Source organism: Eucyclogobius newberryi, unplaced genomic scaffold, assembly GCF_026437365.1.
Source record: "Eucyclogobius newberryi isolate DKJ021-1_F unplaced genomic scaffold, fEucNew1.0.hap1 SCAF_6, whole genome shotgun sequence".
Classification (NCBI taxonomy): domain Eukaryota; kingdom Metazoa; phylum Chordata; class Actinopteri; order Gobiiformes; family Gobiidae; genus Eucyclogobius; species Eucyclogobius newberryi.
In genome coordinates, this window is record NW_027316278.1 from 14,583,267 (window position 1) to 14,598,128 (window position 14,862).

At 40.3% G+C, this 14,862-nt stretch overlaps 1 protein-coding gene across 1 annotated transcript in view; it reads left to right on the forward strand.

The window, feature by feature from the left end:
* cabin1 (calcineurin binding protein 1) overlaps positions 1-14,862 on the forward strand; it is a 31,362-nt gene that overhangs the window by 3,043 nt on the left and 13,457 nt on the right. Inside the window, exons 11-29 of the mRNA XM_072432488.1 lie at positions 286-358; positions 437-624; positions 734-871; positions 1,653-1,841; positions 1,946-2,188; positions 2,605-2,758; positions 2,837-2,952; positions 3,067-3,225; positions 3,430-3,636; positions 3,714-3,859; positions 3,945-4,206; positions 4,626-4,796; positions 7,598-7,687; positions 7,842-8,002; positions 8,161-8,372; positions 9,561-9,617; positions 10,065-10,244; positions 11,763-12,157; positions 13,065-13,178. Coding sequence (XP_072288589.1) covers positions 286-358; positions 437-624; positions 734-871; positions 1,653-1,841; positions 1,946-2,188; positions 2,605-2,758; positions 2,837-2,952; positions 3,067-3,225; positions 3,430-3,636; positions 3,714-3,859; positions 3,945-4,206; positions 4,626-4,796; positions 7,598-7,687; positions 7,842-8,002; positions 8,161-8,372; positions 9,561-9,617; positions 10,065-10,244; positions 11,763-12,157; positions 13,065-13,178 — 3,255 coding nt within the window. The remainder of the gene's footprint in view (positions 1-285; positions 359-436; positions 625-733; positions 872-1,652; positions 1,842-1,945; positions 2,189-2,604; positions 2,759-2,836; positions 2,953-3,066; positions 3,226-3,429; positions 3,637-3,713; positions 3,860-3,944; positions 4,207-4,625; positions 4,797-7,597; positions 7,688-7,841; positions 8,003-8,160; positions 8,373-9,560; positions 9,618-10,064; positions 10,245-11,762; positions 12,158-13,064; positions 13,179-14,862) is intronic.

Below are 14,862 nucleotides of genomic sequence, written 5' to 3' on the forward strand. Positions count from 1 at the left end.
TTACAAAGGTGTCTTTTATATTTATGCCTTCAAATGATGAAGTAATGAACCAGTATCTTTTGACTAATATTCCATCAAGACAACTATTTATGTATTTATTTAGGTCATGTTAAAACTGTACAATTCAAAAATCTGTTGTTGTGTATGTCTCCTTTGACTATCTAGGCTTCTGCAACTAATCGGTGAGTGGAAGGTGTAATTTAATTTTCTGTGTCCAACAGAAAATTCTAGGAACGCATTTGTATTTTATAAAAGATGGTCATGACATTGAACTTGTATTTGCAGGAAATGTTGACTATCTGTTTGGCATGTATGGAGCTTCAGTTGGAGCAGTGGTTACATAGTAAGGGGAAAAATGGTCAGTTGTTGCTTATTGACACCAACAATATATATTTAGTTGTGTCCACACAGTGTGTTTTGCATCTTTTTTTCATAGTCTCACCAAGAAGAAGCACTCTCGGTGGTAGCAGTGAAGCTGCAGACTCTAATTTCCCCGGACAGCAGTTTCAAGGGGATTTGTTAATCTTGGCCTTAGGTTCATCCCAAAAGGACCTGTTTGAAGATGACTGGATTGACATCATGGCGCGTGTCTACTGGCTCAAGGCACGCTACTTGGCCCTGCTGGTACGGACTGCCACTCTTTGTTCTCTGATTTTTAGGAAGGATTTTGCGTTACATACTTGACTCGGTTGACCCAAGTCTCACCCTATGATGTTTTGTGGTTTCTTATCAGGGAGATATGGAGTTGGCTTCAGAGAGCTACGATGTGTGCCTCAGCTGGCTTCAGACTAAACCAAAGGCTTCGGAAGGAAAGTGTTGCACAATTACCCTGCCAAATCTACGCGTGGACGCAACAATCTCAGTAGAAGAGGTCAGGTTTTTTTAATGTTTTATGCATTGTATGATATTTTGCAGATAGATATGTCTGCAAATATTGTTCCTACTGTCATAAGACCAACAAATGACATGTCTGCTTATTTTGGTTTATGTCTCCTCTCTCTTTCTTTTCTTCTGCGTTTTGTTTTGTTATAAATTTGGTGGATAGAAACATTGAAATAGTAAAGTAAAAAAAAAAAGAACATTTACATAGTAGTACTATTTGGAAAGAAGAAAATTTGGTTTGTCTACTGAAAAGTTCAGGAAGAGGATTGTGCCATCCATCCATCCATCCATTTTCTACTGCTTGTTCCCTTTCGGGGTCGCGGGTGACTGGAGCCTATCCCAGTGACTTCGGGCCTTAGGCGGGGTACACCCTGGACAGTGGCCAACTTGTCGCAGGATTGTGCCAGTCAAGAAATTCATTTCAATGTGGATTTTGTATTTTTGGACAGTTATTTTAACCCTTGTGCTACCCTCAAAGATGCGTGCGTGGGCTAAAAACAACTTTTTTGTTTTTTACTATTTAATTTTAAACATAAAATAAACACTAACACACACAAAAAACAAAAAACACTTTTTCATGTGGAGGGAGGGGGGAGGCGTTCTACTACAGATGCCTGTGGGTTATCCAGACTCGAATATGGCACCAGGGCTAGAATGTTTGTTTCAGAAAGGGAAAGCAACATATTGGTTGATTAAAAAAAATACCGCAAAGTGATAATTCACTATTATGTAATCAACTAGAGTGACACATTTTCCTACTCCATTAACAGATTGACAAGAGGCTGAAGTCCTTGGAGCGCTGTCAGTCTTTGGAGGAGATCCAGCGTCTCTTTGAATCTGCAGACTACGCATCTGTTGTGCTCTTGTTGCAGCCCACACTTAATTATGGCAACAGAAGCAAGACCCTAGAGTTTGTGAGCTCTGCACCAGAACGACCCGCTCAGCTAATGCTATTACAGGTTAACTCTGCCCCCCAACACTGCACTGTTACCATGACATTGTGATAATGACATGTCATAATTGGTACCGTTAAGTGTCACATTTCCTGCTCTTTTTGTTTCAGAACTCATTATTGAGAGTGAAGGACTACCAGCAATGTTTGGAGTACAGTGAGCTCTCCCTTAACGAGTCCTTACAGCAGTTTATGTCCGCATCACCCACTTCTAATCCCAGTAAAGAAGCGTGGGTTTGCACCATCGGGAAGCTGCTGGATGGCATAGAGCTTTGTTTCAACAAGGATTCAGAGCTGCTTAAAAATGTCCCTCACTTCTCCACTATGGCCCGCCTTTCTAACAATCTCATTCAGGTAAAAGATACTAAATGCCAGTGATGTTAATCCATAACAAAAAAATAATCATATTAATCACAGTTTTGATTAATGCGTGCCAATTTTAATGTCATGATTTAAACACACAGTAAAGAAATTGAATTTGAAGCGATCTAAATTTTCAATGTCAGCATTTGTTCCCCATGTGCATCACCTGTTGCTGGGGCACAAATGTTCATTCCTTCCACCACTTCTAATCACTGCAGACAAGGAACAATGGTGAAGAGCCACTTGGATAGCTGCCCAAGCCTCTATTATTTTATTATTTAACAGATTTTCTGATATAAATTAATGAATAAAAAAAGAAAAGCTATCAAACTAGCTAGCACCTACTCCTACATGTGTTTTATTTATAAAGATGTTAAGCCTGATTTACACCTTGATTTTCTTTTCAGCTGATTGATCTCAGCATGGCCATTTCCGATGACCCGAAGGAACCATTTTTCTTCTCAGTCCTGCCGTGGATAATCTTGTATCGCATTATCAAGCATGAGGAAGCCGCTTTTAATTGCATGCTTAGACAACATTTGTCTATGGGGGATGAGGAAGGTTTGTTCACTGGTTGTTTTCTCTCCGTCCCCATGTTGTGATGCTTGTTGCATTGTGTAACCATCAGGTCTCTTACAGATGACTCAGACACTCCCATGCTGCCGTCCTCCTTGATGCTTCTGAATACCGCCCATGAGTATCTTGGGCGACGCTCAGTGTGTTGCAATTCTAATGGTGCCCTTCTCAAATTTTTTGTAAGTTGTTTCTGTACATTTCTTCTGATTCTACCGTAGACTTTTGATAAAAGGTTTGCTTCAGCTTTTCACAAGATGAGGCAGAAATGTTTGAAAACTTTCATCTTGATGTAGGTTGGAGTTTTGGAGAAAGAATTTGCTGCTTGCCAAACTGAGTCACATCCCTACAGAGAAGAATTGGAGGTTGCCTTAGAACAATGTTTTTTCTGCCTGTATGCCTACCCCAGTAAAAAAAGCAAAGCACGCTACCTCGAAGACCACTCTAGCCCACAGGTAACTCATTCACATCGTACTTAAGTTGATATTTACATGATTTAAAATAGCTGTTGCGTGTTCTATAATGTAGTCTCTTTGCATTGACAGTTGGTGTTTTTGTTATGTAATGATCTGCTCTCAAATCAACATGTCCATATATTATACACAAAGATGCAAGTGAAACTGATGACACTTTTTCTCTTTGACCTTTTGTACTTGCAGGTGGAATTAATGTGGTGTGACGCCCTCTCAATGTTCCAGTATTTTAAACCAAAGTCATTGCCTGAGTTTGATAGTTATAAGGCAAGTACAGTGTCTGCAGACCTGGCCAATCTTCTCAGGAGGTTTTTTGGTATCGCCCCCATCAGTGACACGTCAGCACTGAATATGGATGAAGTCGCTGCCTACATTGAAGGCAATAAAGAGAAGGTCAGTGGCTGCATTCTTTGAGGCGCTTGAATCGTAAATGTCTGTCCTATTTTGATAACTTTTTTTTTATTATTAAGGTCCCAGGTTTTCCAGAGGATACACCTCCAGCCCCTCCCATCATCAATGAAATGTACTACCTGCTGGCAGATTATCATTTCAAGAACAAGGAGCAATCCAAAGCCATCAAGTTCTACATGCATGACATATGCGTTTGTCCAAACAGGTTATTTACATTCGCCTCTATCAATGCGATTAATTCACCATGTTTTTCATTGCAATTCAGATGACGACAGTATATATTTTTTCAGGTTTGATTCATGGGCAGGTATGGCTTTAGCAAGGGCCAGTCGTATTCAAGAAAAACTCAACTCAAATGAATTAAAAAGTGATGTGCCCATATGGAAGCTCTCACAGGCGGTACTTAACTGCTTTAAGAGAGCCCTTGAGATAGACCGCTCCAACCTGTCTCTGTGGATCGAGTACGGGACCATCTCTTACGCTCTTCACTCATTTGCCTCTCGACAGCTCAAACAGTGGCGCAATGAAATTCCCTCAGAGGTTGTCAAACAGGTGACTCTTTTATTTGCTCAAAGTTATACGGAAATTTACTTTGCACCCATGAATAGACTGTAGTGTAGAAGCTTGGCATTCCTCTGATAATGTAAATATTGGCATCAGAATCAAATGGTGATAGCCACGCAATAACATCAGAACATCATCGACATCAGCTCTTGTTGGGATCTGCATTTTCAGAACCTTGAATCATCTAAGGCAGCTTTAGTTTACTTCACATAACTTTACTCCTAGTTTCATGAAGACAATTCTATGCCTATTCTGTATTTTTAGTCGGCTCAAAGAGTTCTCGCTCGCTATATCTCATCCGTATGCCATCCGGACACTGTCATCTCTCACTTGTGTTTAAAAAAAAATTATGTTGCTTGTTCTTCAGTCTGAGGATCTTCCACTGAATGCTTGTGTGTTTGTGTCAGATGGAGGAACGGCGAGACTCCATGTTGGAGACATCACTGCAGTGTTTTCGGGGTGCTTCCCGTTGTGAGGGTGACAGTGATGAGGAAGAGTGGCTCATCCACTATATGCTTGGAAAGATTGCAGAAAAACGCAAGCAGCCTCCAGTGGACTATCTACATCTTTATAAAAAGGTATGTGGGCGTACTGCATATATAAAATGTAAACCAATTGTAGGTAGTATTATACTCTTACAGCATAGCGTATAATACTACACAACTGTTATACATTTATGCAGTGTGACAGAATGCTGTTAAAGGCGCAATGGACGATTTTTCGGCGATTTGAGAACGCAGGCGGAAGTGCACATGCCACTCCCCCGTGCGGACTGATACAACACACACGTGCGTTTGTTTATTAGCGCAACGGATCGCATCGCTCGTCTCCCGTAGATTTCTGTCCACTTCTGCGTCAGCTCGAACTGTCTTTCTCCGTCTTCATTTTGCCCCGTACACTGAGGGAGCTATATTATGATAGATCCATGCGCTTAGGCATGCGGAAACGTGGGCACGAACCGCACGCGGCTGCAGGTGAGCGGTAGGTGCGTTTTATGATTGATACGTGGCAGGACTAATGATTTATCCACGCCACGAGGAAATATGATGAAAAATTTGCTGAAAAAAATCGGCCATACCACCTTTAACTATGGGGACAATGTGCCAATAAAACTCTAACCCTAAAGCAAAGCTGTTGAACCTGTTACATTATTTAGAGCCATCAGAGGGATGTTTCATAACATTTGTTCAGTTAAGCTAGACGTTTTGCATGACGTCTCTCTTGACGTCTCTCTTGACTAAGCATTAACTCCTGTGTTTACGCTCAGTCTGTGTCACCAGACTCACTCGGGACTTTCCCAGACGTGCTCAGCTCAGTCTCAGTTCAGCTTTGACAGCCTGCGAGGCTGGAGCAAAAAGACAGACCAACCTCTCAACCCCACTCAATACAAGAGAGGACACGCCCACTTCCACCAAAACCTCTTTAAGACATAAAGACACAAAGACACACACCTATGTTTGGTAAACCACAAGAAGATGGGGGGGAAAAGAGAGCGAGAAGAGGAGAGGAATTAAATGAACAGGCAAACTTTATAGCACAAGTTGTAGGCCTATTTTATCACTAATGTGCTGCTCATGTATAGTAGTTTATAAATTATGTCCAGCTATTTGAGTTTAGACTTCATGTAATTCTGAACGTGGACGATCATATATTCACCTCACTTATGTCCAAAAGAATGGAACAAATGCTCCCAAATTTAATTCACATACAAGACAGGATTTATTAACAAACGACAAATGCAAGATAATGTAAGACATCTTCATCTTTACCCATTATACACAAGTGTTTCAACAAATTTCAAATAGATAACTTAATAAATAAAAATATTGGGGCTCTTTTACGACCCAACATAAACTAAATAATATTTTTTTGCTCTTGAGTAATATAATAAAAGTGCAATGTTTACCCAGAGGTTAGACTCTGCCTGCCTTTAAGTCTGCCTAAGTTTCTCGTCTAAATTGCCATAACGACTGAGAGACTGAGTGAGTGTGCTTTATGAAACTCAAATGACAACAAAATAAGTCATACTTAGCCATTTGAGTCTAGACCATAAAGAGTTTTATGAAACAGGCCTCTGGAGTTCTAAAACTTTTTCAGGCCGAGACTCTCAAAATAAACATGCGACCCACGTGGGATCCTCACTGTGAATTAAATTCACAGCTGTAATAATTATTGTATTAAAACCTGTTAAAGAAGACCTATTGTGCTTTTCTCCTCTATGTAATTCTAATCTACTAGGCCCATAAATCATTATGTTGTATCTTGGACATCTTAAATTGCAACATTGATGTAAAACAAAAGTTAGAAAAGTAAGTTCACTTACTTCTGGCTTGAAAACTGCAGCGCTGATTTGTGCCGGCCCATTTGCGTTGTCGCTTTTGGAGAGTTGCAGTTCACAGTGGTGAGCAGAGGATATTGTTTTGTTCGAGCCAAAATAGTGTCAGTTTCAGAAAATAATATTGCTGAAATGTAGTAAGTAAATATCAGTGGGCAAGACACAGGGGGTTGAGAGCTGCTCTCTGTGTATTATCACAGGTTCAGAAAAATTCAAGTGTGGAAGAGAAGAACTCGGGCTGCTGCTGAGAGCAGTCTAAATACAACTTTGTGACAAAAAGTTAAACCGCTGCGCACTGTCTGCATCTAATATTATAGTATTTTATGTCTTGTCGACCCGACAGTTCAATCTGAAAGGGGTGCGCTCTGATTGGCCATGCTTGGGTGGTCCACCCGTTTCATTTGCCATCTGAAAAAAGCTGTTTTAAAGCTGTGCACCCGCCCCGAAAATTAATGCATTTAAATATTAATGATGTTCTTTTTGAGCATCATCTTCTGGTTTTGCTGTGTGAAAATTGGGTACATCGGCTTTAACTCCTATTTACTTAATTTTTTACCTAATTATATATTTTAACTTTTGAAACTTTTGTAACATTTTTCTATTTCCTTTATTTCTAATATTTTGATTACAATAGAGGAATCAGCATTCAACCCAGAACTCAACAATCCTGATGCTTGTGTGTAAGCGGTAGTCTACATGGCCTCCTGGAACGTGTTTACTTTTTCATTGTTCTTTCCCGCTGCTGACAGCAGAGGGCGCACCAACGCCTAAATGCCATGGAAAGGAGGGAAAGTTTTAAACTGTTTTCCAAATGTTTTAAAATTATTTCATGTTGGAAAAGTTGAAATAATAATTTTAAAAAACAACAATTAAAGAATGCCAAAATGTTCACTTTAAAACAGGTTAAATGTTTATTTGAATTCCTCACAAAAATCCTCCACCTTTTATACCATCTGTGTGGGAGGTGCTTACCCAGCTTTAGGTACTAGATCTGTACAAATAATTTGCCACATAAGTATAATTGTCATCTGTCTTATTTTATAGTCCGCAAACTATTTACATGAAGAAGCTGCCAGGTATCCACGGAAAATCCATTACCACAATCCTCCTGACCTGGCTATGGAGGCACTTGAGGTAAACTAGCTATGGTCCATTCATAGAATTCTTTAACATTTATTTTTGACAAGAATATACATTTAGCTATAGTTGTATGTAAAGCTAATCTATAATGTAGTTTTGGTTTAATTTATTTTGTTTATACACCAGCCTGTACTTTTTGTTCTCACAGCTACATTTCCGGCTCAGCGCAACAATCTTAAAACTTTTGGAGAGTGGCAGGTCTGATCTGGATCATGAGCTCTTGTTCAATTTGTTAGTGGAGGCTGCCACGGGACCCTTTGCAAAGGGAGAAGAGAAGAGTATGCCCAGTGTGCCGAGATCCAATGAAAAGTAAACAGTTTTATCGATTATATTTTAACAATTATTACTTTGTATTTTCATGTAAATGCATCCAAACTGGAGAAATCAAATGTCTAGTTATAAATGTCTTCATGCTTTATTACTCCTTCTGTAGTAAGAAGTTATTTGGAGTATTTTCATCTTTCCAGGGAGAAGCCAGCCTCAATGGCAGATGAGGATTTCAACAGCTCCTCAGTTTGCATAGGAAATGTGCTAAGCTCGTCGCTCCCGTCTGCAGCCACTCCAGGTCTGACATCCCCTCCTTATGTGGCCACGCCGTCTGACCACGATTACGCCAAACGCAAAACACTCCGACGGCAGCAGTGGCAGCAACAGCGGCATGAGGAGCAGCAGGCCGATGGTACAGTCCCAGGCCTAGACACTGTCTCTGGGGTTTAGGCCCTATGCTCTGTCCGCACTGGGACACATGGCCTCCAGGGGGGGGCGCACAGAACGCTAATCACCATGCGTAATGGCTTTGGTTTCAGTTACAATAATCCCCCTTTGAAGTGGGTGATTGGGATGTGGTGAAATGGGCAATATGGCTAGGAATTATATCACCTCATTTAAGAGTCTCCTTTTGGTGGTTCCAAACTTTGTGAAAAGGAAAAGATATCCACACCCGCAAGGGGAAAAAAATTCTAAATTATATTTAATACAATACATTGCAGAGTGATCTTGCCAGAACATAAAGCAAATAAGTCTTAATTAATTTTAAACTTTTGTTCAAATGTCAAAAGAAAGTCAACTTTTGTTTGTTCAGATTTGTAAAGTCTGACAAACTACCTGGTTTGATTTGCTTATTTGCTTACAAAAACGACTTGTTATAGATGCATGTTTTTGATGCAAACATTTTATTCAGTGGTTGGTTGGTAGTGCTCTGGTGGTAATGATCAGTCTCCTCCATGTCACATGTCATATTGCCCATGTTGCCTGTGGTCACCCTGTCCAGATTCCTTCCTACCTACCTGCCTGCTACCTCTGTGCCTGCTTGCTTTTACCACCTGCTTTGCCATTTATGCATGTGGTTATAATGGGATGAATGGTTTACACTGCAAGAGAACATTCTATCATTGTTTTCTAAAAGTCAGGCTTTTTCAATCCTTTGAGATCCTTTTTTCAAACCTTTGAACTTCTTATGAAAGCGGAGCCCCTCTTATTGTAATGTCTAATAATCTTCAATTGTTTTCAGAATTTCACTGGGGATTTTGCTGGGCCAGATTTGGCGCAATAACTGTAACTTACACTGTAGCTTCATATGCACATTTATGTTCTCTACTGTCTTTTCGGTGAGTCTTCACAAGAGCACGAGGTGACCAGATTAATAAGGACCTGATTCACTCAGCTGTTTATTGAGCTTGAATAACTTTGAACAGTGCATCCAGTTACAGACTGCCATTGATACAGAATCATTTTTACACCTGACCAAAAGGGGCTTGTCTGAATCAGGTTCTCTGGGGAGTTGTATCATATTTAGCTTTTTAACACAATAATTGTTGACTCTTAAAATGCTTGATGGTAAAACAAGCTCCCATATCTGCCTTCCCAGAGTTTGACCATGATTACTGCCTGCCCAGGTCTTCAATGTGGCTGGCTTCCAAAAATGGTACTGCTCATCTTATCCTGCAACTTGACCCGTTTTGTTTTTGTTTTTGTCAGCTTACACGTTTGTGCATTCCACAGTCTTCAAAAACCTTGTTCTGCTTTTGCTAAGCCTGCAAACAGTAGCAATTAACAGAGCTGTTGGTGGCATGGTTTTGACAAGGTACAAAATGGTATCCCTTCATTATGACCAGAGTATGAATGTGTCATCACTGTTGGACTAATAAGGATTTATGAGTCTTATTTCGCCTCACATTTTTATACCCCTGCAGAAAATGACAATTTAACTTAATCTTTTTGAAGTTCTAAAGCAGATCACTTACCCAATCATTACAATTACTTAGAGCTTATAAAAATCTACCTAACTGATAAAATGTTGATTTCAGAATCTGTATGTTTATATGTTCTGTTGGCCAACTGGCAGCATGATCTTGTTGTTTGAAATGTGTAGAGCGCAGTCAGGACAGTGAGGTGGTGCTGCTCTCTGATTCAAACTCCACCCAGGACGCCTTCACGGACCCCACCAGCTCTCAAGACAGCAGTCACAGACCTGCCCCCGGGAAAGCCAGCTCCACCTCCTCCGAGAGCACGACGCCAGTGAAGGAAGGCCAGCCCACATCAGACGAAACAAGTATGTTAAGTGCCATAGTACTACATGTTCTTGTCATAAGGCGCTGGTACAGCTGGCAGCCCGGTGTAAACGCTCTCTCTTCTTTCTCACACTTATTGTGCTTTATCTCCTATATTTTGTAAATATAGTTAGTATATTTTTTCTATTTTACTGTACGATAGGGACACGCGCTGGAATAGTTTTTTAATTCAACTGTTTTTGACTTTTTTCGGCTGGATTTGAGCGTTTTTCGTTGCGTTCGTTGTGTTGTTGTGACGTGAGCTAGCTCCGAGCGAGCCCACCAGCCCCCCCCCCGCGCCCTCCGGCCGCGCTAAAGTACGGCGTGTCGTCGGTACACGTTTATATACACGTTTATATGAAAGAGGAACTTCACGAACGATCGGGACACGCACTGGAATCGCTTTAAATTAACTTGTTTTGACTTTATTCGGCTGGATTGAGTGTTTTCGTCGTGTCGTTGCGATGTGTCTTGGCTCTGAGTCCCCCGGCTCCGGCCCCGCCCCCGGCTCCGGCCCCGCCCCCCGGCTCCGGCCCCGCCCCCGGCTCCGGCCCCGCCCCCCGGCCGGCGCCGTACCGCGTTTCCACAAAGGAGGAACTCATGAAACTGCGGAGAACAGTCGTCTTACCCGGAGATCGTCACGTTATCCCGGCGCAATACTGACCTAACCTAATACTGATGTGCAATTCTGTCGTATTTGCAATTACTGTGAAATTCATGTGCAATCTATGTGCTGTCGTGACACATATTCATGTGCAATTACTGTCGGGATCACATGCAATGGTATTTATTTATTTATTTGTCTATGGGAGTTTTTATTTGTTTATAGGAGATCTTCTACTGAAAGTGTTTTTCAGACTTCCTATAAGTGATCTGTTCTTCTGTATCTACCTCTGTATCTACCTGCGTTGCACCAATGAAATTTCCCCATGTGGGACAATAAAGGAATATCTTATCTTATCTTATCTTATAATAGGCCTTTACTGTTGTTTTAAGTTTATGTTCAATTCCTATATTATGACAAATGGCCTTTGTTGGGCTTTATTCACATGCTCCTCAGCCGTATAATGACTACAGTTCAGACAGAGGAGCTGAACTTTACACAAACAAACTTCAGTGCTAGCAGCACAGTGACTGGAATTTTCCACAGTATGGCATTAGATTTATTTATCTCCATGGAGACAATCAAGTGATGCCACCCGGTCAAGTTTAAGGTCAGATCTGTGGAGAGGTGACCCCATTCAGAGTAAGAATGCATGTTTTTAAGGTATTTTGTTAAGAAAGAAATACTGCATTTGAATACATCTCCATGGAGATGGCTTTATTTGACAAGACAGTTGTAGAGCAGAAGGGTAAGAGAACGGGTAGACATTCAGCAAGCATGTTTGAGGGCTTGAATGGAACCCATGACACCCTGGTAGCAGCAACCACACATCTAATTTACTGCTATGACCAAGTATCTGAATGCCTTTTATCGCTGTATAATGTAAAACGTTTATTATATTAAATTGTACTTTCAGCTCTGAACAGTGACAACGCCTGTATTCTGGTGGAAGAAAAGATTATTCAGGAAATGGTGGAGGTGGTCACAGTCCCTCACAGCACAGCCCCCAAGGCTCTTGTGGACATTAGCCCTGTGCCTGCTCTGCCTGTCCCAGCCACCCCTCCAAAACCACCCACCTCCCAACAGGCCGCCGCCCCTCAGACCCCAGTGAGCGAGAACAAGAAGAGGCCCGAGCCCCCTCCCGAAGTGATGGAGGTTCCCAAGGCCTTACCCTCCGACCCGGCCGAGCAGAGGAAGATGCTGGTGGAGATGTGTGTCAGCGCTCTGTTCCTCTGCCTTGGTCGATTCCCGCAACATTACAAAAGTCTCTATCGTTTGGCCTTTTTCTACAGTAACAGCAACACACACCAGGTGAGTCATGTATACACCATGTATAACATGATTGAAAACTCTTGTATGTGGAGGCTTGGTACAATAAGTGGATTTTTGGGGTAGCCTGGGTTTGTGCTGCAGTGATGGAAGTTGCTGAAGCAGGCTATGGAGCTTTCTGTGGGCAGAGGTGTGCGTGGGCTGCAGCACAGCGCGCTCTCCGCCAGTTTGGCACAGGCTTCACTGCAGTAGCATCCTTCTGTTAGCACCCACTTTGTTAAGAACTTAATGCAGCCTTTAACTACTTCTCTAATGCCAATTTACATTTACATTTCACATTTGTCATGATTTAGATTCTGCAATGAAATATAATGGTTAAAAAGGTAAAAAAAATATAATAATAATTGTTTTTTATTATTATTTGAGTTAATTAGGTTAATCATGTTTTTTGTAGATGTAAAGGTAACTGGTATATTTAAACACAAGATAATGTCATCCTAAAAGGTTATGTAAAAAAGGCTTTTCCACAAAATAAAGGAGTAGAGCAGGAAAAGTGATGAGTCATACTTTAGACGTCTACATCAAGTCAATTCTTTTGAACACAGGATGATGCTAGTAGTATAAAAGAATGTTTTTTCCCAAATATATTTTTATTTAAATTATTTAGAACAGAGGAAGTACCCCATCTGTTTGAAATAATTTCAATTAAAATTCATATTTGGGAAAAAAACATTGTTCAGCAAGGATCCATTATGGATCAAGTCGTGCTTTTACAGTCAATGGTTTTACTTAAATAGAACTGAGAAAGAGCAAATTCTCCCAAAAATAATTATTTTTACACATCTTTGTTTGTGCATTGAAAACGTATCAATCTCCCGGGCTTTTAGTAAAGTTAAAATGATCAAACCAAATGTATGTTTTCCTCCTCATTTATTTATTTCTCTCACAGAACCTACAATGGGCCCGAGATGTGTTGCTAGGAAGCAGTGTCTCATGGCAACAGCTGAAGCACATGCCTGCACAAGGACTATTCTGTGAACGAAACAAGACAAACCTGTTTAATGTAAGTCTGGGGTTGATCTCTAAGAATTTCACTCACTACACAAGTCACCACCCGTGCCTGCCTTTAAGAAGAGCTACACTGTGTAATAGGGACGGCTTCACATGTATGATAGTAGATGAGTAATAATCTTTTATCGCTCTACTTCCACTCTGCCAGATGCTGTTGCCGAAGCGCCTGAGCATGAGAAGCACTGAAGTGCGTCTGCAAATTTGTGACTAATAAATTGGCTGTGAGCTTGATGAAGTAGATTGATTGGTGTACTATGATTATTCACACTGCACTGAACTCAATGGGACTCAAACATTTAGTCCTAAATTTGGATTATGATGTGTTAATGTTGCCAAGAGTACTATAAATGGTTCATTCATCTTTTAAATTACCAGACACAGTTTATTAATTTGATAACCATAGGCTTTTACATCCTGGGATCAATGCAGCAAATCACCTCTTCCCTGTTAATATCCAGTGAATTTCTATTTACATTTGATGTAGGTCTGACCCCAAAACCACTTTTATTTTAACCCATTTTTATTGACCACCTTCTTTTAGTTGACATTGCTGTAGCAAGGCTAATCATTTCCCTCCTTGTGGGCCTTGATTTTCACTTTGATTTAGCTTAGGCTGTCCTTATTTACCCACGTAACTCTTCATATCTTCAAGTTTGGGCCTTTTGAGAATTGTGCCATGTGATGAGATGCCTCATTTGTAAGGCTCTCAAATGCCTAAATTGCCACATTAAGTGGGGTGATTAAAACGATTTGGATTTTATTTAGCTCGTCTTAATTTGCGCAGAGCTAATTGCTGTATCTATAGAGTGCTTGTGCTAACAGACTGTATTGGTGATGTGAGCCAGCACTGGAGGAGCGCTCCACAGCTTGAGGCTCCCACTGGGTTCTTGCAGAGCCCCTTCTGGATTTAAACCTGCTCCTGCTTCGCACACCAACTGTTGGAGCTTTACTGTTCGTACAAACCCAGTCCTGGTTCCAAAGCACTGTGGAAAGCACCTTTTCTAATGACGCTCAGCTACGCCTGAGTTCCCATAAATTGTTTGTTATGACCGTTGTGTATGAGAATGACAAACCTGTTATTATCACTGTAAAAATATTCAAACAATGCATCAGGAATGTGCTCAAATGGACCTATAAATGTCTCTTTTTGAGGTCCTTTCTAATAGTTTAATGTTATACTTTAAATTTAAATTTACAACAATTACAATATATATATATATATATATATATATATATATATATATATATATATATATATATATATATATATATATATATATATATATATATATATATATATATATATATATATATATATATATATATATATATATATATATATTTTTTTTTTTTTTTTCCCCCATAACTTACACCACGCCTTGCCAATAACGGCACACAAACTCATTCATTTATTTTTATTTATTCATACAGGGTAAACCCAATGAGAAAAGCTCTCTTTTTCATGGTTAAAACACAACACAAAATAAAACACAACATTTTGTTCCACAAAAGTTGTTGAAAGCCTTTTTTCCTGTCTCTGTGTTGACACGATGAGATTCTAAGATGAAAATGTCCTGAGACCTCAAACGGTAAATATTTGAACTGATTTGCTATACATTTGATAAATCAGTCAAAATGCAAACTAGAGCCCTGTTCACACACAAAAGGCTGTTCTC